Source organism: Centrocercus urophasianus, unplaced genomic scaffold (assembly GCF_019232065.1).
Source record: "Centrocercus urophasianus isolate 14NV4802_14NV808 unplaced genomic scaffold, USGS_Curo_1.0 seq_30, whole genome shotgun sequence".
Classification (NCBI taxonomy): Eukaryota; Metazoa; Chordata; class Aves; order Galliformes; family Phasianidae; genus Centrocercus; species Centrocercus urophasianus.
The window spans coordinates 5,574,393-5,597,155 of record NW_024884867.1 but is presented as its reverse complement, the minus strand read 5'-3'; the positions used below and the strand labels follow the sequence as shown (position 1 = coordinate 5,597,155).

The 22,763-nt window shown below is 46.6% G+C and overlaps 1 protein-coding gene across 6 annotated transcripts in view; it reads left to right on the top strand.

Moving 5' to 3' along the window:
* Positions 1-22,763, top strand: part of KIAA1671 (KIAA1671 ortholog) — a 45,349-nt gene that overhangs the window by 10,038 nt on the left and 12,548 nt on the right. For 3 of the 6 annotated variants that reach the window (XM_042828641.1, XM_042828642.1, XM_042828640.1), the window contains 5 exons: positions 1,843-1,974; positions 2,483-4,142; positions 4,628-4,724; positions 5,798-8,542; positions 9,059-9,184. In XM_042828641.1, the coding sequence (XP_042684575.1) occupies positions 2,536-4,142; positions 4,628-4,724; positions 5,798-8,542; positions 9,059-9,184 (4,575 nt within the window). In that variant the 5' untranslated portion in view covers positions 1,843-1,974; positions 2,483-2,535. Of the gene's footprint in view, positions 1-1,842; positions 1,975-2,482; positions 4,143-4,627; positions 4,725-5,797; positions 8,543-9,058; positions 9,185-13,278; positions 13,486-21,685; positions 22,467-22,763 lie in introns of those variants that run through there. The other 3 variants (XM_042828646.1, XM_042828645.1, XM_042828648.1) reach the window with 3 other exon arrangements.

Sequence of the window (22,763 nt, the reverse complement as noted above, 5' to 3'; positions counted from 1 at the left end):
CCGCTTTGGTTTCTGCTATGCAACATCAGCGTGCTTTGGGAGGATAGATCGCTTAATTGAAACAAAATGAAATGAAGGCAGCGCCTCGGGATGGGGAGGATTGAAGGCGGTTCGAGCGCAGACAGGGCTCCGATGTTGGCAGCGTCCCATAGTGGGTCGGCAGGGCAGGAAGGTCCTGTGTAGCCACAGGTGGGCTGAAGCTGAGGAAGGGGAGTGAGGGAAGAGGCTGCTGCTGGGTGCTGAAGGCAGGAGGGGCATTGCAGGACACCAGCACCATCGGTACGTGTGGGCACACGGTGGCACTGGGACACAGGTTGTGCAGGATGTGGTGCCAGTGGGCTGAGGTGCTTCTTTCCCCCATCTATCCATGCACCGGGTGAGCTTTAAGAGTCCCTTCTGACTCAGTTCTGTGATTCTAATATTTTGTTCTTCTTTCTATTTTGGGGGTCATGTTTCTCTTGTAGGATAGCTGAGTTATCCGAATTTAAAACCTGGAAATGGACTTCATGAGATCACGTAGGAAAAATGAGTTTTCAGCTCGGAAGCTGAGTGCAGTGCAGTGAAACAAAGCAGTGAGCGTAAGGAGAATGGGTAAATGGTGCTTTAGGAATGTTGGCTGGGGAAAGCGAGCTGAGTGCTGCGAGCAAGGATTATGTCCTGCATTATATACCACCGCCTTGCGTTCCACTGCGGATCAACTGTGATTCCGTTTAAGAAGCTCTGTGCTCCTTGCTGCTTTTCTGGAGAGAAAGAGCTCTGATGCTTGAGTACTGGAAGGCATCAGTGGATGCCCCATCCCTGCATGCAGCCACGGTCAGGGACGGGGCTGTGAGCGCTGCTGGAGCTGTGGGCATCCCTGTGCACTGTGGGCAGTGGGAGCAGGCGGCCTGTGGAGCTCCCTTCTGACTCCTGTGGTTCTATGAATCTTGATGTCTTGCTACTGCTAGCATTGCCCTTGCTTCAGCAGTGTTCGTCTTCTGCTTTTAGGGCATAGCTGCTCTTCACAAAGCCTTTCATCCTAGGAATGTGAGAGCATTTTAATCGGATTTTGATGGCGTTTCTTAGAATAAGGAGAGGGAGAGGAAGGAAGATTTCATGAGGATCTGTGAGATCGTGGAAGGAACAGATTGATGCCGATAAGCTGATTGGGTCCGGGACTGTTTTGGAAAGAAGAGACCACAGACTGGAGGGGTTTGGGGTGAGCAGCTGGGGCAGAAGTTTTGAGTGCATTGGCAGGGGAAGGGGCCTGGTAAAAGGTGAGCCTGAGGGGGGGCGGCTGCTGCTGGTTTTCCCTCATCTCTGCAGCAAGAATGTGATTAAAGGCAGAGCTAATCTGCCTTTATCGGGGAGATGTTGGAAAAACTGCTTTGTCACGGTAGAAGCCGTGTTTAGGTTGAAAATGGGCCATTTGAAGGTCAGCCTGCAGGTAGGCCTTCCCACAAGGTTGTCGCAGAAAGGAGATTTACAATAGAAAGTAAATTACAGTAATTGAGATTACAGTAACACAGAGCTCAGTGTTTAACCAGTGATGGACAACACTTGAATTTGCAGACGGCACTCATTGAAATGTGGATTTAACTGTGTTTGCATTTCATAGCTATTGTGCTGACCAAGTTATTTACCCTTCACAGTTGCAGGTGGTTCGGGTGGTAATTTTTTGTTGATTTTACAGTAACTGATAAATACACATTCTCTTATTCCACAGTTAGATCCGGTGCCTTTGTTTCAGAGCAGGTGCCAGCATTTTGCCTTGGAATACTCAGGATTTTTGTCTCCAGTGGTATTACCCATGTAGATCTGATTGTGTGCCATGCCAGACTCTGAATGTTCTCTGATTTGCAGGAGAGGTCTGATCCGTGCTGCTGAAGTGATCCCTTCCTCTGGTTCTTAGTGTGATCTTGGCAAACTCCACTCTTCACTATGAGAAGTGAGTGGGCTCGGATCCATCAGCTGCAGCAGAACATGCACGGCACGGTGAGCAGCAGCAGAGCTTTTCGAAATGCATGGGATATGTGTTTGTTTCTGTTCAGCTGCAGGTTGTAACTGATAAATAACAGTTTCAGTCACACTGACCTCCATATTTTTGGTAGAGTGAAAGAATATACTTGCCAGCTATGTGTATAGTGAAAAGGAGTGAAGTTTGTACATCAATGTGGGGAAGCCTGCTTTAGAAAGAAATTATTTTTTAAAGCAATTTAACCAATGAAATTTGCTTGAGCACTGATAACTCAGTGCTGTGCAGATGCTTTTGTCGGTTTTGCCATGTTTTTTGTTTGTTGGGCCTAACTGATGAATAATGGTGTGTTTTGCTGGTGGTTTTTTTTTTCTTTTAAGAGAAATAAGCTTTTTGTTGTGTGATGCACATGCATACCCGAAACACACCTTAATGTGAGCTTAGCTACCTCCTGAGTTAAAGTTGGAATGAATTTGTTGGATATTTGTGCTGACTCTACAGCAATGCTTGCGTTTTCTTTCCTTGTAGATTCTCCTTCTTTGTTGGATTTTGTCAGTTCTGTTGAATGTGTAATTACAACTATGGCAACAAGAGTTGAAATAAATTCTGCTTTGGCGTCTTTGACGACAGTACCCGACTTAAACGAGATCAGAACTGAAGATAAATCACAGCGAGTGTATGTAAGTGTGCTCTCAGATGTAAGCAGCAAAACAAAGGAGCCTTCAGCATCACTAGCGCTCGAAGAGAAGAACAAATTTGGGAGCACTCTGAGATCCACAACAATGCCATCGCTGGGATCGAGGCCAAGGCTCTTCCCCAAACCTTTCTCTAAAGATACGCCTTCAGATACTTTTGCAAATGTAAAACCACCTCTTACAGGTTTTAGATCAAGCAGTATTATCAGAAAGCCTTCTGAAGAAACAACTTCTGCCAAGGTATTGGGTGGAAACGTTCCTCCATTAGTAGATCAGAAAGCCATTGGAAATGAAAGCAAGGCTGGCAGCGAAGTGGTCACAAACATGACCTTCTACAGCGGTCACAATACGAACACTGTCATTCTTTTTGAGACGGCGGGCACAGAGCAGTCAAAGGTAAGCCTGGCCCAAGGAAAAGGGGCTGCTGACTGCAGAGTGTTGAGTACTATGCAGACAAAAGAGCCTCAGTGCAGTGTGAAGCAGGAGAAACCATCTCAGCCATCGCCTGAGACATCCAGGAATCCTGAAGGGTCTCTTCACAGGCAGATATCGCTTTCCTCCAGTCTTCGACCAGTGTCTTGGAACTCCCTCAAAACTGGAGAAAAGAGAGATGCTACTGAAGATCATCCAGTGGAGAAAAACCACACTGATGCAAATAACGTAAACAGTAAAGTTGATCTCTCTCTTGATGTGCAGCAAAGGCCAAAACCTAGACCAGTATCTGCTGTTTTTCTGGAATCTTTGAGAGATCAAAAGCATTGTACTGTGGAAGCTTCTGAGGAAAAGTCTCCTACAGAGAAATCGTGGGTTAGGAAACCAAGGCCTTTGTCCATGGACCTGACAGCTAAATTTGAACTTAAAGACCTTTCTACGAGCAAGAAGATTTGCTCATCCCATGAGAGCAAGGAGAGCATATCAGTAACTTCTTTTACTGACGTGGGCAGCCACGGTCAGTCTGAAATGGGGCCAAAAACGGAAGAAACGGAATTAGATAAAGGCAGCTCTTCAAAAACAAATTTGAAATGCAGCAGTCAGGAGATTGGCATCCTAAATAAAGGAAAACGCATGTGGGAAGCAAAGCAGAAATCTGAAAGTGAGCAAACTGAGACAAAACCAAGCATAGTGACTAATTTGCATAGTTCTGAGAGAGCCTTTGAAAGCACTGGTGAAAGCAGAACAAACAGGGAAGGGAAGAGGTTGGATCAGAAAGAAACGTGTGTGTTTGTCAGCCGTGAAAGCCCTGCAGCTTCCTCAGAAAAGGAAAACAGCATCGTAAGAGGAAGTGTTAAAAAACACATCAGTTTGTTCACGTCAGAAAATCCCAGTACCTCTGTAGATACAGAGACTCTCCCGTCGGCTGCTGAGAGGGAAAACAAGTGCATGAACATCCAGCAGAGAATCAAAGAACTGACAACAGAAAGCACGGATGCTAAGGCAGGGAATCTTCGCAGATCGCTTCAATCGCGGCCGCTTTCTGCAGACCTGACAAAGATGTAGGTTTCAGAAACGTTCTGCTTCATTCTCTTGGCTTCACTGAGTTCCATAGTTCAAGGTCAGGCTGGACCAGGCTCAGAGCAGCCTGATCTGGATGTCCCTGTGCATTGCAGGCAGTGGGACCAGATGGCCTTTGAGGGTCCTTTCCAGCATTGGGATAGAAATATGGAAGATAAATATAACTGAGGCATGAGAATGTTAATAACATTTTCTACCATTTTGCATTATCACACATCTCAAAAATCTTATGGTGTACAATAAGCTACTTTGCTTACTGCAAAATTGTTAGTCCTTTGGTCTAGATGCAGTAAAACCACTGACTACCATTAGTTGTGACATGAAATAGCAGTGTTTCCTCTCTAAGAAATACTTTCTGGGTGATTTCTTTTTGATATGAGATGGTGAGTCATCGGTCTGCTTTGGTAGAAAGTGTAAATGTTAACTAATTGGATCTGAAAGAACTGAACGGAGCCTTTTGTCTTAGGTTTTCAAGTCCAACGTCATCAACCAGCGAAGTGAAGTCTGAGAAAGCTGCTGAAGTTAGGAATGGCTTTGGGAGTGAAACAAGAGAACATCAAAAAGTAAGAAAATGGCATCAGTCAGTGTAGCCTCCGGTTAGGCTTGCATTTGGAGTGCAGGGAGCCCTATACTCTGCAGCCCATGCATCTTTACCAATCAATGACTTTAAAGCGGGCATCAGGAGTATTAAGAATGGCATAATCCTAATAGGTTTACTTGTGTAAGTCTATCTTTAGGCACTGGATGGGAGGATGGTGTTGAGCTTTTACAAAGTTAAACGTGCATGCTGTTAAAGGCATGCAGTGGTATAAAGTGAAACACACTGTGCACTACTTTAATGGAACTTTTAGTGTATGTAGGCAACAGCTGTTGTGGTTCCATGTAGCAATTAGCCTTCATTTTCTGTAAGGATAGCACGAACGTACCAAATTTCCACATCTGAGTCACAGTTCCTTAATACATGCTGTGCGTTTATCAGTCTCCTAAATAATGTTTAGTTTAGCAGTTCTGACCACTGAATACTGTACAGATAGCGTGGTGCTGGAAAAGCTGTTCCTAAGGAACATGTTGGCATTTCAAAACAACTTCTCTGCTGACACTTCATAGCACTGGAGATCTAATGTTGTTTTGAGGATATTTCTTGTGAGCTCTTATGGCCGTGTGTTTTTTTTCCTACGTAGGTTTAAGACAGGAGTGTGTGTGATAGAGGAACTCACAGCTTGGTTAAGACATCTCCATAGATGGATTTCCTTTTAAAGGAGATAGATTTGCTTTAAAAGGAACATCTTCCATTAATGGAAGCACTGTTTTCGGAATTAGACAATAAAGTAGGATTTAAAACATCCCCTTGATCAGTTTTTTTTCTTTTTTTAAAGACCCTTAAGTCAGTTCCTAACATTACAGTTTTTAACTTGAAGAATGATTGAACCCTTGTAGGACGAGGCAGTGAATATTAAGCTATGCGGTAATTCAGACTGGTGCCATGCACTGCTGCTTAGATTACCAGTGTCTCAATGGATTTTGTGTTTAGAGAAGAGGGATGTGGCTAACTTACCCAGGCTGTGTAGTGAAATTGAGTTAATGTTTTATCTATAGGTGTGTACCAGTCATAACTGTTGGTCTTTTCTTGTTCCAGAGCAAGGAGGTGACCATGCTCGCTCATAGCGGAGATCCCAGCGAGGCGAATGCTGCTGGGAACCCTTGGAAATCCCGTCAGGTTTTAAAAATAACCAACAGAATGGATCAGGCAGAGACAAAGGGAAGCTTGCCTGGAGACAGCCAACGCTTTTCTCAGCAAAGTGAAAATTCCGTCTCGTTCATAAGCAGCTTTGAGAAAAGATTAAAACCAACCAATGTGACGGAAAAAACCTGCATTAAAACTGTCCGAGCCACCATGTTTGAGCATAACGTTCAGAGGCACAATGTTGCTGACGATCTCCCTGGAACTCCTTTGCCACTGAAAACGAGTGGTGAGCTCGAAGCAAAGCCTGACGTGGTGACTTTGGGTCACACCAGGCGTTCGTGGGTGGGAGAAGCTTTCCCAAGCAAGTCTGCTTGTAGGGATCCTAATGATTTTTTCTCCAGTGAATGCACTTTATCTGAACGAAAAAAAGACTTGGATAAAACTGAAAATGATCCAGTATTAATAGCTGAAAAAATACCTTACTCTACAAACAAAAGTAAATGCTCTGGAATAAATGAGAACGCAAGCAAGCTACCTGCTGAAGTTAAAACAGACAGGAGTGAAGACTCTTGCACTGATGAAACAGGAAGGGCTAATGTGGTTAAATGCTCTTCTGAGAAAAGGAGTTTTAGACAAGGAGGAATAGACTATGAATTTGGACCCAGCTTTGGTCACGAAGTTATCTCAACCAGTGTAAAAAAACAGCAGGTCCATTCGTCTTCGGTGCTTCTAAGTGGGCAATTATGTAAATCTTCCAGTAGCCTCCATCCTGATGTGAAAGAGGAATCTAGAGCTTTTGCTGTGAGGAGAAATGTAGACTCAAACTGCAAAGACCAAGACTTTGGTTTACGTAGTAGAGCTCCTGAAAACAGAGAAAAAATCAGAGCAATAGATGCAGAAGAAAAGGTCAGGAGAACTAAAAGTAGCATTTCTGATTTGAAGGCTTCTGAAAGGTGGAGGAGGAAAACCTTGCCTCATGATTCTGTCAAGGCAGAAGAGATCAGCTGGCTCACGCCTGAAAATACAAAAAGGCTGAGTTGGGCAGATTCACTGCAGTTGGAAGAAGGTTCACTTAAAAAGAGGAATATCAAAGAGCGGATGGAGGGAAATGAGGCAAACCAAACTGCTGCTGGCAGTTCTGATGAGCACTTGAAAAATCAGAGTTCTGCCTTTGAACCAAAGGCGACGTATTTTGCAGTGACTTATCAAATTCCCAGTATCAAAAAAGAGAAGAGCTCTGTTGGTACTTATAGTACAAACGTAAGTAGTAAAATTTCTAGCTCAAGTGAGGGAGGAGCAATTAATCTGGGTCCTGATTTTTCTGGTAGGTCCAAACAAGATAAAAGCATGATGAGTACGGATTGTAGAGAAGAGTCACGAGAAGTGTATGTTAAAAAGGATTGGGGAAAAGGGGAGGACAAAGATAATGCTTTTTCCAAAAACACTGCATCTGGTAATTTTCATGTGTTTGGGAAGGATAACCAGAAGCGTTATGAGAAAGGTCTGGATCCATCTAAAGAGAAAATCATAGATGTTGATGCTTTTCTGTTAAAACAGGAAAGGGAAAATATGGCTCAAACTGATCTGAAAAGTAGCAGGGGAAAGATCTCCTCTTACCACGAACCCCGATCCTCCCTGCATTTTGCACAGCTGCACAAAGATGGTGAAGTAGTCACGCAGAAGAGCTGTGAAAGCAGCTATGGTGTATCTGGAAGGAAGGCTGAGGATGGTTACAGGCCCCAGGTTCTTGACATTGATGCCCTTATGGCAGAATATAAAGAAGAATCTGTGAAGGGCGGTAGTATTCAAGACAGGGTCTCTGAGGAGCATAGTTTATTTGGTAGGAACAAATCAAAGAACAAAAGGAACGTGTCAGACAGGGTGACTTCTTCCTATACCTGGAAAGAGTGGAAGGGATCAGATCACCATGCTGTTAATAGCAAACAGGCTGAGCGTGCGGAGGAGTACCACAGGCCAGAGAAATCGGTTCTGACTGAAAAGAGTGAAGAGAAATTGGATTCCCATGGCCCCGAGTCTGATAAACAGAAGTCCAAAGACAGAAAGTTTAGCTCTCCTCCCTGGGAAAATCCCAGCTGCTTGTTTCCAGATAAGTTTGCCAATTCTCCTGTGGAATTCACTGCAAAGAAAACATTCATCATTGATGATGATCAAGACATGAATTTAACTTCCAGGAACCAAAGTTCACAAGTTGTGATTGACAAGGTACAGCCTGTGCATGCAGTTGGTGTGGACCAAAAATTGGAAGTTAATTTTGCTTCCAGGCTGTCCATGAAGGCCAATGATGGGCTATTACAGAAGAAGGTGGTCACAAAAGAGCAGTTCTCAGAGGTGACTCTGGAAGGTGACTGGAGCAAAAACGTAACGAGGAGCTCTGTAATAAAGGACAGAGATGATGTGAGTAAGGTGACCTGTGCCAACGAGTCTTCCAACGTGAAAAGTAAAGCAAAAGATTGGAAGAGCTATACATCTGGCTTAGGAAGTGCACCTGCAGATCTGAGACGTTCCTATTCAGAAAAGAGCCGCCCAGGAAAAGATGGTCTAGCACTCATGCAAGAAGTGAGAGGGAGAAAGGACCTGTATCGCTCCAGGCAGAGCTTCCCACCAGAGGGTGTGGATAATGAGTGGAAAACCAAGGTCTCATCTCAGTCGGAATCTTTCTTCCACGAGGATAAGAAGGTATTGCCAAACAGTACTTCACTGCTTCCTGTGACTGGAAATGAAAGCCAGGAAAAGATTTTGTTGTGTCTCAGTGGGGCTTCTGGGTGACAGCACACACTTTTCAATAGATTTAATTTCCTTCCGGTGTATTTTCTCATGGCATCTATGTTTACCAGACTTTGTGTTTCAAGTGCATGAGTATTAATTGGTATCTTTACAGACAAATCTTTGGAAAGTGTGCGTGTGTTGTTCAAGCTTTGAACACGAGGGGGGTTAAATTGCTGGCTCTGCAGCTTTGTTTTTGTACCTATCAGGTGACTGAATTCCCCTCATTTATCCCTGAAACTTCAGTGCTGGCATTGATGTTAGTGAAATGCAGGTGGTTCCCTGGTGCAGGTGACAGGTTAATGCATGAATGCGCAGCCAGTTGGGTGTTGATGGGTGCAATCTTTTGAAAGCTACAACATGGAAAAAGGCATTTTGTGTACGCCTCTGTATGTATTCTTAGTGATGCCTATGCCTTTATTTTAACAGGCTCCTAGGAAAGAGTGGACCAAGCAGAGTTCAGAAAAAACAGATGGAAGAGAATTTTCCTTTGTTTCTACTCAGAGAAGAAGTCACAGCTTTTTTTACAAAGACCGAAGGGCGGAGAGCATAACGGTATGTTATTTTGGAGGAGCTGCTTGGGTGAAGGAAGAGATAAGGGAGGTGCAGCCTGGCTTGCTTCATTCAGAGCTGTTTTCCCTGTTTTTCAAATAGTTGTGAAGGAGTGTATGTGCCTTCTGAGCAGGAGGAGCACATGTTCTTCCTGTGGAGTTGAACTAGTAGGGAATGCTTTCACCACACTGGTCTGTGCCAGGTCTCCTAACATAACACATTAACTGCACAGCTTGTTTATGCTTCTTTCTAAACAAAGATTTTTCATCCTGAACTCTTGAGGCGTGGGACTGGGTCATTATGCTGCTTGTTTTTCCTCAGCTTAGAGTGGAACTCTAACATGGAAGTTGGTCATTGTGATCTCTTTGGAAAACCGTGTGGACAAATGGAACTGGATCATAGTCTGAAAAATTATGAGTTCAATTTTCTTTCTGTAGGCAAATAGACAGACAACTAATTACATGAATAATCACAGCTTACTTTTCTCAGCAGTCTGATTTTTCTCTTAGGGGGGTAAATTCCCTCTTCAGTTGTTGGGTGACATTGTAGTAGCTTGCAGGATGGCCTCCTATGTCAGCCCGCACGTACGCTTGATTTTAGGAAACAGTTAACATCCATCTCCTGAAACGCAGGGTAAAGATCTGAATCTTTCCAAAGCTGCAAAACAAATGAAATATCAGTGTGTTCTGTGGAAAATCAAGCATTTAAATAGCGTATCAACAACACAGAACTCTGATTTTGTGGGAGGTGATGATGCTCCCAATGAAATCCTTCCTTACTGGAAGGACTGGCTCTGATTCATTACAAGTGCTGTGCTTTTTTGGTTTGTTTTTTTTTTTTTAGCCTTGTGCATGAACCCAGTTTTGGCACAGTAGAACAATCCTGCGGTGACTTCAGAGTGCATTTTATAATTCTATATGCACATATTTGTAGTTCTAGAGATCCGACTGTCCTGCATCTTCTCAAAATCATTCTATTTTTGTAGAGAAGATGACAGAAGGATGTCAGTGTTCTTCCCTGTCCCAAGGTCAAGTCTCATCCCTTCTCTTGGACTGCTAGCACACTCGTGTGGCGATGGGATGCATTGCTCTCTTCAGAGCCTCTTTTTGTACACACTGCTGTTGTTCTGCAGCTGAGGAGAGGAAGTGCTGGCAGGTTTGTGTTGTGTGCTACTGAAGAAAAAGAAAATTCGATACAGTGACTTTTGACAGTCTGTATTGGCTTTGTAAACAAGTTTCTCAACAAAAGCTTTGGAAACAAACTCATACTGTTATGATTCTGGTCTTAAAACTTCATGGGAGGTACAGAGGGCTGTTTTCACCTTGCCTTTCCCATTCTTGGCGTGGGATTCTGCTTGACTGACCACTAGTGGGAAGTCTGGACTGCTTATAGACTTGGTGGTTATCATCCAGTCCCCCAGAGTTACTGTATGTCACCTGTTTGTAGTGCAAATATGCAAAGATAGCTGTTGACAGCCTTGTGTAGAATGTGTGGGAGAAGACTGCTGTCAGAAGTAGTTTTGGGGTAATAGAACTCACCATATCTCCATGTGGCCCAGAGCCCTGCATGGATGTCACAGGAGGCTGTAGAGCAGAGCTATTGCTGGCACTGAGGTTAGTAGTGCCTTGTGCTCATCTTAAAGACGACAACTTTTGGCTGTTTGTACGTTGCAATGCTTCCCTCTGGTGGAGGAATGGAATCCTGGAGTCACTGTGCTGGAAAATCAAGGTTCAGACTCAAGTGGAAGCATTGAGCTTACCTCCTGAGTGTTGTCACCAGGTCATGTCCCTTAGTGCCACGTCCATGCGCCCCTGTGCAAATGGCTTTTCCTGTTTCTTGAGGATTAGAACATAATCATTAAGATTGGAAAAGGCCTTTAAGATCACCAAGTCCAACCTATCCCCATTCATAGAATCACAGAGTCATCAGGGTTGGAGAATACCTCCAAGGTCATCCAGTCCAACCATCAACCCACCCCCAGCATGCTCACTAACCTGTCCCTCAGAGCCACATCTCCATGTTCCTTGAGCACCTCCAGGGGCAGTGACCTGTCTCCCTGGGCACCTGTGCCAGTGTCTGACTGCTCTTTGGGAGAATAAAATTTCCCTAATGGAATTTGTTAGTGGAGGCTTTGGGTCACAACACTCGTCCTTTTTGTCAACCCAAAGCCTTGTGCTGCCTGCTTTCCTGCAGCAGAGAAAGCAGCACTTTCTCGCTGATTTATTCATTAGGAATAGACTTGAGACCTTAGTTTCTGCTATAAAATCAGTGCAGGAAGAAATATAAAAGTCCTAGCATTTAAAGCCCTACATTGTACTCCATTTTCTCCACTGCGAAATCAGTGGTTTGGTCAACATGCTCTCTTAGTTAACCTTGATTAGAATCTTTGCTGCTACTATTTTGTTTTTTTTTTTTTTTAATCTAGTGACTGAATGTGTTATAAATATTTAAGTGCTAAGGTACAATTACTAAAGGTATTCCAACACAGAATCATAGAATGGTTTGAGCTGGATGGCCAAAAAGGCCATCTGGTCCCGCTCCCCTGCAATGCATGGGGACACCCACAGCTTGATCCTGGAGCTGCAGTGTGCTGTGGTGAGCCACGTGAATCATGGAAGACGTTTTCAAGCGGTGTCTTTCACCACTTGTTCCATCTCAGCTGACACAGGTCTCTAATTCTGACGTTGGGTCACAAACCTCAATGTCTGATTCAGTCATCAGAGCTGATAGGAAGTAAAAACTGTGGGATGTGCCACGTGGGTCATCCCTGGGCAGGAGGAGGTGCTCTGCTGGGGAACCTGTGCCACTGTCTGAGCTGTAAGAAGGAAGGGGCCAAACTCTTGAGCAGGGTGTGTGTGATAAGACAAGGGGAGATGGTTTCAAACTAGAAAGGGGAGATTTAGGTTGGATATAAGGAAGAAGTTGTTCACACTGAGGGCAGTGAGGCACTGCACAGGGTGCCCAGAGAGCTGGTGGTGCCCCATCCCTGCACACAGCCACGCTCAGGGCACGGGGCTGTGAGCACTGCTGGAGCTGTGGGTGTCCCTGTGCACTGCAGGCACTGGGAACAGATGGCCTCTGGGGGTCCCTTCCACCTCAAACACTTCTATGATGATGAAGTGACAACCTGGGTTGCAGCTGTGACTTGCAACCAACATATATATGGTTAAAAGCAGAGTGCTTTTACTTTTAAAAGATACTGGAACTGGGGTGAGCGTGGCCCCTTCCAAAGCCTCTGGTTCTTTATTTGATTTGTTGTTTTTTTATCTTCGTGTTTACTTTGGTGAGACAGTCTGGTATCCATAGTGCAGTGATACATAAACACAGTTCCTTGAGGCTGATGCACGGGTGGGAACGCTTTAACTAAATCGTGAGCTGATTTTTAAAACTGAACTGCTAGAGAAGGTAAATATTTTATAAGCATGCATGGATGAAGGGTAGCGGGACCCATCCCAGCTCCCCAGTGCTCTCCAGTCTGCCCCCAGCAGCCCCGTTGTGCCCAGCAAAAAGCAAGCTCTCTTGTCTTCTGATGGCATAAAGCCTCTGATATTACATCTTCTCTCCTCTCCAGATGGAAGCTAGAAACCAGTCGTGTGCATATTGTTCTGCTAGCCTAAAAACCGACTCAATCTGGAATTAAAAGCTGAAGGCATGGCTCACACAAAGCAGAAGCAGCTTGCGGTGCTGTGTCTGCAGTGGTGCTCCCCACCAGGCCCCACCAGCCCAGCTTCCTATTCCAGCAGCCCTAGGGATGACGGGTGCTGGGTGGCAGCCTCACTTCTCCAGGCTTTTTTCCTTTTTTGGTCATATTGCTTTCTTGGGAGCACTCCAGTCCCATATACATAAAAAAAGGACACTTGTTGTGTCTATTTCTTCTTGTCCACGGGAGGCAGTTTTATATTAGAAGCAGCTTTTCTTTCGCGTGTCTCCTTTTTTTTTCCTTGCACACGAGAGAACAAATAAGGTCAGCTCGCAATCTAGACCACGGATTAACGAGGCAGGCGAACTCTAAGCGGCGAGATGCTCAATCACAAGTGGGGAAGTCACATGGGAGCTCAGCGCTGCCCATAAGTAGCCCCAGCATCTGTTAAAGGCGCAGAGCTCAGCTGGCGATGCGGGTGCAGATAGCATCGCTCGTGAGGCGCGCTGCCTTTAAGTGTGTGGGTGTGCTCCTGGCTGCTGCCGGAGGAGGGGAGCGCGGGCGGCCCGGCCCGAAGGACGATGGTTCGGCGTCAGCTTTGCGCTGCAGGAGAATGGAGTATTACTACTGCCCGCGTTTGCTGAAGTTCTTGCAGTATTTGTGGGTAAGTGCCTCCTTTGCTGCTGTCGCGCTGAAGGGTTTGGGTGTTTCGAGCTGTTCTCGATCACAGGGCAGCTTGTAGGCAGCGGTGGTGCTGCTTTGCAGTTCCTTCGTGCTCTCTCTGTACTTGGGATGTATTTGATGCAACAGGTTCTTTTGTCTTTAATGCCAGCTTATAGCGAGGGGACTGCGGACTGCTTAGAGATGCCTCTGAAAACCCTTTGGCTGAAATTTCTTCCTTGTTTATATCTAAGAGTTGTAGTTCTACATGCTGCGCTCTTGCAACATCCTTCCCTGCTGGTTCAGGAGCAACCTTTGGGCTCCGCTTCCCAAAACTTCCCTTCTCCTGCTGCAGCCAGGGCTGCTGCCAGCTGTGTGAGCAGAAGAGCCAGCACTAACAGCATTGGAATTGTGTGTTTTCACCATTTCTAACGTGAGTGATTTGCTAGGTTTCTCCTTCTCAGCGTGCACTTCCTCTTCAGACGGCTCTGAGGCCCCTCTTCAATGATAAGCTCCTTTAAGTGTGCTGCTTTCCCTGCCAGCTGCTCAGAGGCTTCTGTTTGTCACATAGAGCCACATTTGAAGGGATAAGATTAATTTCTGTAAGCTTTCATGAATGGACACTAGATCCAATGTCATGCTTTAATTTCTTCAGTTTTTTTACAAGCTTTGCTGTGTATGTGCTTTGGTTTACAGCAGAGAATCTCATCTCACTGCCAAGTTTGGGAAACTGTAGTATTGTAAAACATGGAACTCCTCGGACATTTCAGAGCAGGTTTGCTGTGTATATGGTCTTTTAAGAGACCTGGAAATATTCTATAAGCGTTAGTGTATATCTTCTCACACTGCTGCAAGAGACAACTGGAGAATAAGTATGACATTCATAGAATTATATAAACTTATTTATATAAATATTAAGAAGCTTTAAGGGAAGAGCACAGCAGTCACTTTATTTTTGTGTGTGTGTTGGCGTTACGTCTGAAGGCTGCTAAGGAGATAATTATCAGTTCTCTCTGTATCAGGAGTAACCAGAGATATCAGGGTTAGTTGTCAAGCTCTGCATTATTTAATCCATCTTGGGCAGCTAAGATATTCATTAGGTAGACCTGGAGAAGAATACAACTCTTAATTAAAAAACATTATCATGAAAATGCACTTTTAGAGCCTCTGCTGGGAGTTATTGGTAGGTTACATCTCTTCTGCCATGCATGTTGCTTTCTTGCACTGTTGTGGTGTTGGGCATCACTGGATTCTCTCAGTGCCAACCACTGACTAACTGCGTGCTGTTGCCTCTCCTAGCCTTTAAATAGGGCACTTATTGTTGTGACGTGTAGGAAAGTTTCTAAATAACATCTTGGTGGTGGTGGTTGTTTTTTGAGCACCAGAATGTCTGTGGTCAGCCTGAGCGCATGGGAAGCGGTCAGTGGTCAGCGAGACGTCAGCGTGTGCTCAGAGTTTCTGAGAAGCTGTCTGTGCTGGGGGCAGAATGGCTTGTGGGGTTGCAGCGTTTGGTCCATTAATTCAATGAGAGCTGTGATAACGAGGAGAAAAGCAAGCCAATCAAACCTGGACCGTTTACAGCATTGCTGAGGCTTGCTGCAGCAGTCTGAGATACTGCAGCTCTTCCCTTTAGGTTTGTGTCCCCTTTACATGATGCTTAACTTTGAAATGTGGTGCTGAGAAGCCAGGAGGAGTGAATGTTGAGTTTCTTGAAGGCAGCAGATGGACTAACAGAAGCTTCTGAGAACTATTCCTTCAACTGTACCTGCTAGGTGAAAGTGAATAAAGGGGGAGAAAAGCTAAGAGTGTTGATAGAGCCTCGCAGATGGCTACATAAGGCTTCATGAATCTTTGGAATGGCAGTTCAGGAATGCAGAGGCTCCTGGCTGATGATGTAAGAGTCTGGTTTGGTCGGATGAAGCGGTGCCTCTTGGAGCAGGGGAGGAGCAGGACTTCCTCACCAGCACACTGCCATGGTCTGTACTTCAGCAGCTGAAGTGCAGAGGCTGAGTCACAGATCTCAGTATTCACCACCTCGTCATTTCCTTCTCTGTTCTGTCATATACCTTCTTCCTAGCACCGATCTGTTCATCATCTTTAATTGGCTGTTTATTGTAATCATGTATTCATATGCCAGTCATTTGCTGACCCGAGCTATATTGATCATAGTTGAGTGTTTTCCAGGGTACATGGTGTATTCATCCTCCTTTTTACAGCTGGTGAGGAGCTTTGCTGCAGCTGATACAAGATATCTTTGGATCTGACTTGCCTAGGCAGCCCTCGCAGTGCTGCTCAGTGGTCTGTTGGCCTGTGCTGCTGGTGGAGTGCTCTCAGCTGGTTCTGTTCCTGTCTATAACCACCTTGGTTATCAGCAATTCTTGCTCTGCCCTGGGGTTTTTTTTTGCAGAATGTTGCAACATCGTGATGCAATCTCTTTTTAATGTAGCTGTAGGAGCACATTGATAAACAATTAATCAGGTGCATTAGAACCAGGTAATTTAAGCCAGGTTTGCAAACAGAGGGTGAGTTCCTTGCAGTGGGGGCAGAGCTGGAAAGAGAGGAAAACTCTGGATTGGCTCCAGAAGAGATGGGTTCCTGTGCTGAGCAGCAGCTCTGCTGGGTGCTCAGTGGCAGTCTGGCTCAGCCCTGCACAGGGCCCTGGGGTCTCTATCTGCACTGCTGCTGGGGTGTCTGAGGCAATAAGCAGCCAAAATCTGGGGGCTCGATGAGAGCTGTGTGAGCATCGGTCATTCTGGATGGGACAGAGCTGGCAAAGCTGGGAGCAACTGCTGGAGAGCACCGTGCTGCTGTGAGAAGTGAGGGGTTGACTTCTTGTGGATACCCCATGTAGGAAGAGATAGTTACATCCTAGCATCTCATACAATGTGTATTTTGTTAATTTCAACTAGGGATGGCAGGAAAGACGTCTGGGGCAGGGGAGTGGTGGGAGATGCTGAGAACTTGATAAAATACAGAGATGCTGCAAGGATGGCCGTGGCTCCACTGTAAAACAAGTTCACTTTTATTCCCAGAAGCCTGTGGGACACCACTGTTCCTTTTACCTCTTTTTCTTGTTTAATGGGAAGGGGCAATAGCAAGTAAGCTTATGGTACATTCATAGAATCACAGACTCATGGAATGGTTGGAGTTGGAAGGGACCCCGAAGGCCGTCTGCTCCCAGTGCCTGCAGTGCACAGGGACACCCACAGCTCCAGCAGTGCTCACAGCGCCGTGCCCTGACTGTGGCTGTGTGCAGGGATGGGGCAGCACCAGCTCTCTGTGCACCCTGTGCAGTGCCTCACTGCCCTCAGTGTCAAAACCTTCCTTATTTCCAATCTAAATCTCCTCCCTTTCAGTTTGAAACCATTTCCCCTTGTCCTATCCCAACAGACCCTACTCCAGAGCCTGTCCCCTTCTTTCCTACTGTGGGTACTGATTGGTGTTTGATTAACCTGCAGGATGAAACACTGAAATGGTGTTTGATTAACCTGCAGGATGATGAACTTTAAAAATATCCTAGCTGCGTGGTCAAAATGTGGGTTAGAAGAACGCTGTGTTTCTTCCTGCTCAGCATACTTTGTTCCTCTATTTCTAACTCAGGACGATTTTTCAGCGCTAGTTGTAGAGATTGCTAAAACCCTGCTGGGATTATTGCTAGTCATTGAATAGTAATTACAAAATTGCGAGCGATTTGGGTTATTGAAGCTAGAAATCAAGATCCAAAGATTGTTTTGACAAGGTCTCAGCTGCTTTGCCCTTGCAGAGCAGCTTGCTGCTTCCCCGGTGTGCTGGAGCTCGCTGCCACTGTGTGTCACTGCAGCTGCATCCCATCTCACACTGGGGAAATGCACAGCATCCTCCTCCGTCTGCTATGATAGCAAAGGGATTAAGTTCAATTTGCCATGAAATGCTTTGAGGAAGTAACGCGCTCTTGGTTCACGTCTGGGAGGGCTGAGCTGTGCTGTGCTGGGAGCAGTGGGACGGGCTGCTGGTGGGGGGCCGTGCCACAGCTGGACCTACAGCCCAGGGGCAACCTCACAGCCAACATGTTGCTGTAAAGTTGGTTTGACTCAATTCCTGCTTTCCCATGCTGTTGTCCACGCTGCTACCGCTGGGCAACAGCCAAGTTCCCACTATTGTTTCTGTTCTTTCAGCAGTTGCAACTTGTCAATACGGCAGTGCGTGTTTACTGTACTGAGAGGAAATGGCATTTAGGGGAGAGCAGCTTGAGCACGGTGAAAGTAGCTCTTTGTGGGGGATTTTCCTCGAGTTGCACGAGGATTGCGTGCTGCGGTGCGGGGATTCTCTTAAAAATTAACTCCAGGTTAATCTTAAACACGAACGCAGGTCAGAAGAATGTAGTATTTGGTTTGGTGATTCATGGCTGGGGCTGGTGAGCACATGCTGTGTGACAGAGGCAGTGTGGGTTATTTGCTCACTGCATACCTGGCAAGTTCTGGTCGCCGAGTTGGAGGTTGCAGGTGTCAGATGTGAGTGGATGTTCAATGGCATTTGATTTGCAATATACAGCAGTGCTGAGCAGGAGTGCAGCAGATGTGGCTGAGAAGCAGAAGGAATTGCAGAGCCCTGGGCCTGGTGGGGAAACAGTGCCCTTCATCTCCATTGTGTCTGTCTGGGCCCCACCTGGGCAGGGAACCCAATCCAGTTGGACAGAGCCCTGCAACCCAAAGCACAAGAGTGCTTTCTTTCCCTTTGAGTGTTTTCTGAATTCCCGAAGTCAGATTTATACCTTCAGTAGCTCTAGTTGGTTCTCATCTTCCATGAGAAAGAAAAAATTATGCCAAGTTTCTCTAGCCAGACAGCAATGAAAGCTGCTGCCAGGCAAAGAAGGAAGATGCTTTGGGTGTCTCTTGGTTTTGTAAAGCCAATTCTCATTTGCATGTAAAAGTGTCCAACTGGTGGGATCTAACTGGTGTGCAACATTCAGTCCGTGCTGGAGGTATAGTAATATTTATTAACAATCACAGAACAGCTGAGGTTGGAGGGAGGCTCAAAGGTCACCCAGCCCCAACCCCTGCTGAGGGCTGGCTGCTCCCCACCAGCTCAGGCTGCCCAGTGCACGTCCATGGCCTTGGCCACCCTCAGGGATGGGGCAACAAAAACCTTTCATAACAGTAGGTTTTTTTTACTGGTATAAATGGGGGGAGGGAAAACCAACCCAACAACCATTATTTATTCATGTTTTGCTTGGCTTGATCCTCTTGACATAGGTAAATGTAAAGAAAATGTTTTCAGTACTTTCCAGAAGAGCTGTGCTGTAGGAGTTTCCTGTTTCTGCTTTGTTTTTCAGCCTTTCCTCCTCAGCTGAGATAGAAGGGAAGTGCTGAATGATTGTGGACACGAGCCTTCAAACATCATCATGTATTTTTAGCACATTCCCTAAGCTTTAGCATCGATAGCTTTTGTTTCACGCTGAAACAATTCAAGGTCCAACAGCAGTGCATGGTCAGGATGTTTAGCTGCGCCTTGCTTCGTGGGGGACAAAAGGATTGATGTCCTCAGAAACATTTGGCGCTGCTAGCACGACATTTGTTACTGAAAATCATATTTAAACCTAACAGTAGTATGGAGAATATTATTATTGGCCTAATGCATCTGTCCCTCTTTATATCATCTGACTGCAATTCATTAAATTGTTCCATGTATAGATTGCTGTTTAAGTACCTACTTCAGTGTGGCTTCTCTTAAAGGGGAGCAGGAGGTACAGAGCTTGCTGAGCTGATAACGCTGTGGTTTCTTTTGTTAGGAAGTCGTGGAGTGTTGCCTGTGCTCTACAGGAACAGTCAGGTGCTTTCCCTGAGCAGCTCGGACTTGAAACAATGGGCCGAAGTCGTGAAGTGCGTGAGGAAGGGCGGTGGTGGCAGGAGGGGAATGCAGATTGGAGCTCAGCACAGCATGCAGGGAGCTCAGGGCTGGATGACGCTGTGTTTAAAGGCTGAAGAAGGCAAGGTATTGCAGTGATAGGTCTTTGCTGCCGCTCTCCCACCTCATCCTTTTAAATAGCCTTCTTTTAAATAGCCAAACATTGGAAAGCGTGGGCTGAGAGGCCAATTTCTGTCTCCTTGTAGTTAGGTATGCGTATGAGGGAAGTGGCTTTAACGTCAGGTTCTGATGCTATAACAGTCATTCTGAATAAGCACAAATTAAAACTGCACATGAACTTAAATTACGCTGTTTCAGATTGAAACAAGTATAAGAGAGGAAACCAAATATTAGGTCAAGCTTTGAGCACCTGATGGAGCTGTGGGTGTCCCTGTGCATTGCAGGCAGTGGAACCAGATGGCCTTTGGGGGTCCCTTCCAACTCAAAGCATTCTGTGACTATATTCAGTGTAAATATTAACAAAGTACCTGTTGTTTCAGCTTACGCAAGAGCTTTCACTGCTAATAGACACTGTCCAAAGTTCTCATGCTAAAATACTCCTTTTAATCAATACTTATTTTTTTCTTCTTGACCAGAGACTGCTGGTGGCTGTTGCAGCAAGTAGAGCAGTATAGACATCTATGTGAATTGTGTTGGTTGGCAAAATAGACAATCTGTGGGCAAAAATAAGGAAATTATTCAGGTGCCATTTTGTAGTGTCTGATGAACATAAGGAGTATCATAGAACCATGAAGGTTGGAAAAGACCTCTAAAAATCATCCAGTCCAACCATCCACCAATTACCAGTATTGCTTACTAACCATGTCCCGAAGTTCTACATCCACCATTTCCTTAAGCACCTCCAGGGAAGGTTGACCTTGGCAGACCCCATCTCTAGCATGGGAACTCATAAAAGCATGGTGTAGAGGTCAGCCTATGAAGCTTTTGTGGGGAAAAATAAAAAAGTGGAATAAGTGTTCCAGCCTTTGCTGGGTCTATTGCAGTGTGTTTTTAGGATGCTTCTTCCGCAGCATTGATATGGAGGTGCATATCAGTGAAGCAACGTTCCTCTAAAATTCCCTTCTTCCATACCTTGCTTATTTTTCTGGGTGGTCCAGGGGGAGCTGAGTTCAGCCCTATCTGTTGGCCTTGGCCAGCTTGGGTGCAGAGCTCAGGAGCCTGTGCTGTGGGTGGGATGCAGGATCTCCATCACTTAACAGAGACAGAATAATGCGTTAAATATCTTTTTCCTGTTACTTTAAAAAATAAGAAGAACCGTGCTCTAAGGTCACCCGATCGGGGAGATCTCCTTCCATTTCTGTGCAAAACCAGCTCGGTAGCTCTTCAGAGGAAGGGCTATGTAAGGAAGAACGGGTTTTTCTGTTGGCTGGATTCCTTTGCAGCACGGAGGATTTCTATTTGACTGCTAATTTGAGAATGTTCAAAACAAATGTAAGGTGTTCTGGGGTAAGAAACGGGGTATGGTGTGCTCCGTGAGGAGTTCCAGGCTGAGAGTTCAGCTCTTTAAAGGGAAGAAACTCCATTTCCTCCAAGCTCATAGGCATGGTTCCAGGCAGCATTCCTGATACAGCGAAACCCTAAACTGGCACCATTTCATGCCATATTGCTTAAAAATTATTCATTCTGTTAAATCTGCTACCCCAGAAAGGGGTAGCGTATGGGAGAGGGGAGAATGATGCAATGCATCGAAACAAAAAGAAGCCCTGATCACAGCCAGCAGCTCTGCCTTGTGGGGTGAGAAAGGCACACAAAGTATTGCCCCCAGCACCTCTGGGCTAGGCAAATCTCCATGGCCGGCGTGCTGCAGGTCGTGGTGTCACCGTGCCCAGGTGACACGTGGGACATGGCTGACCCCGGGTTAATCGTTGACAGGCGCCGATTTGGATCTCAGTGTTGCTTGGTTGAACGTGTAAGGAAGGGGCTGCGCCTCCCCATCTCCTACCCGCGCCTTGCGGGAGCTTGGCCTGGCCCCCAGCCCCTCCGTGCCCGCCTGGCTGCAGGCAGAGAGATGCTGTTCCGCGTCGCCATGGCAACGCTGCCTGCACAGGGCCCAGCCCAGCTCCTTCCCGTTGCTGCGGCTGTGTCACCCCGCGCATTGTTCCAGGCAGGCCGCCCTGCTCGGGAGCAGCTCGCAGGAGCCGGGCGGGCGGCCAAGAGCTGGCAGCAGCCAGCGGTGCTCCGGAGCGCTCAGCCTGGGGAGCGCAGAGCTCCGCGCCGGTCAGCACGCTGCCCTGCAGCTCTCCTGCACGCACGGCCTCGGGTCTGTCAGTGGGGCTGGCTGCGACCATGGCACCGTGGGCAGTGGGCGGCGGGAGCTGCTGACGCCGTGCCCAGAGCCCCTGGATGGGGAGCAGCCCGGCGGCCGCATGGATCGCAGGGGAAGGACGCTCCGTGGTGTGCTGAACTGCTGCCCTGCCGGGAGGATGCTGCCCTTCTGATACTGGCTGCAGCGTGCAAAGTTGGCTTCTGAAAGGGGATGCTTATGCAGCTCCGGAATGAGAAAGTAAGACTGGATTTCCAGGACTGAGACCTTCATTTCAATCCCTAACATGGCTGAATGAAGCGTTATTTTGAGCAAACGTGATTGTAAGTAGGAAAACCTTTTGTTTTTTTTCCTACTTGACGAATGTCCATCTCCAGCTTCACGTCTCCATTTAAATACAGAAGCACGCCGGCAGTGCTAGCCTAGTGCTATTTACGTGCACAGGAAATATTGTACAAACGGAATCCTTCTTGCAGAATCCGATCGGGGCTGCCACGGAGAATTACATCTGGGGAAAAAAAATATAGATATATAACATAAAGATGGATTACCTGGGAGACAAGCTGACCGTGGCCCAAACTCACATGACCCAGTGGATGGGCACGGTGCGTCGATCCCTGCAGGAAGCGCTCAACCTGGTGACGGCGGCGGTGGCCCACGAGCGGGCTGCCGGCCCCCGAGCCCCCTTGAAGCGGACCTCCTCCTTCAGGCACTTCGCCTCCCGCAGCCGGGAGTCCTTCCGGCGCTTCTCGGTGCGCAGCCAGCAGCGCTTCTCCTCGCTGAGGAAGAGGCAGAGCAGCGCGGAGCCGCCTGACCTTGTAAGCCGTGCGCCGTGGGAGGCTTGGGGGTGGATGACCGGCGTGCAGTCTTAGCTTTGTATGGTGTTTTTTGGTCTGCTTTTGGGTTAGGAATGATCCGGAGCGGTGACAGGTAAAGATAGCTGCTCCCAGCTGGCTGGAGAACGGATGGAAATCTTTGGCAGTGAGGGAAGTGTGTTGGTGTCACAGGTCGGTGTGACTCTGCCTGCCCGTGTTTGCCGTGCCTGAAGTTGCATTTGAAAAGAGCTGAGTGCCCTTGCCCTGCAGTCTGTGGTGAGCAGTGGTGTTATCCCCAGC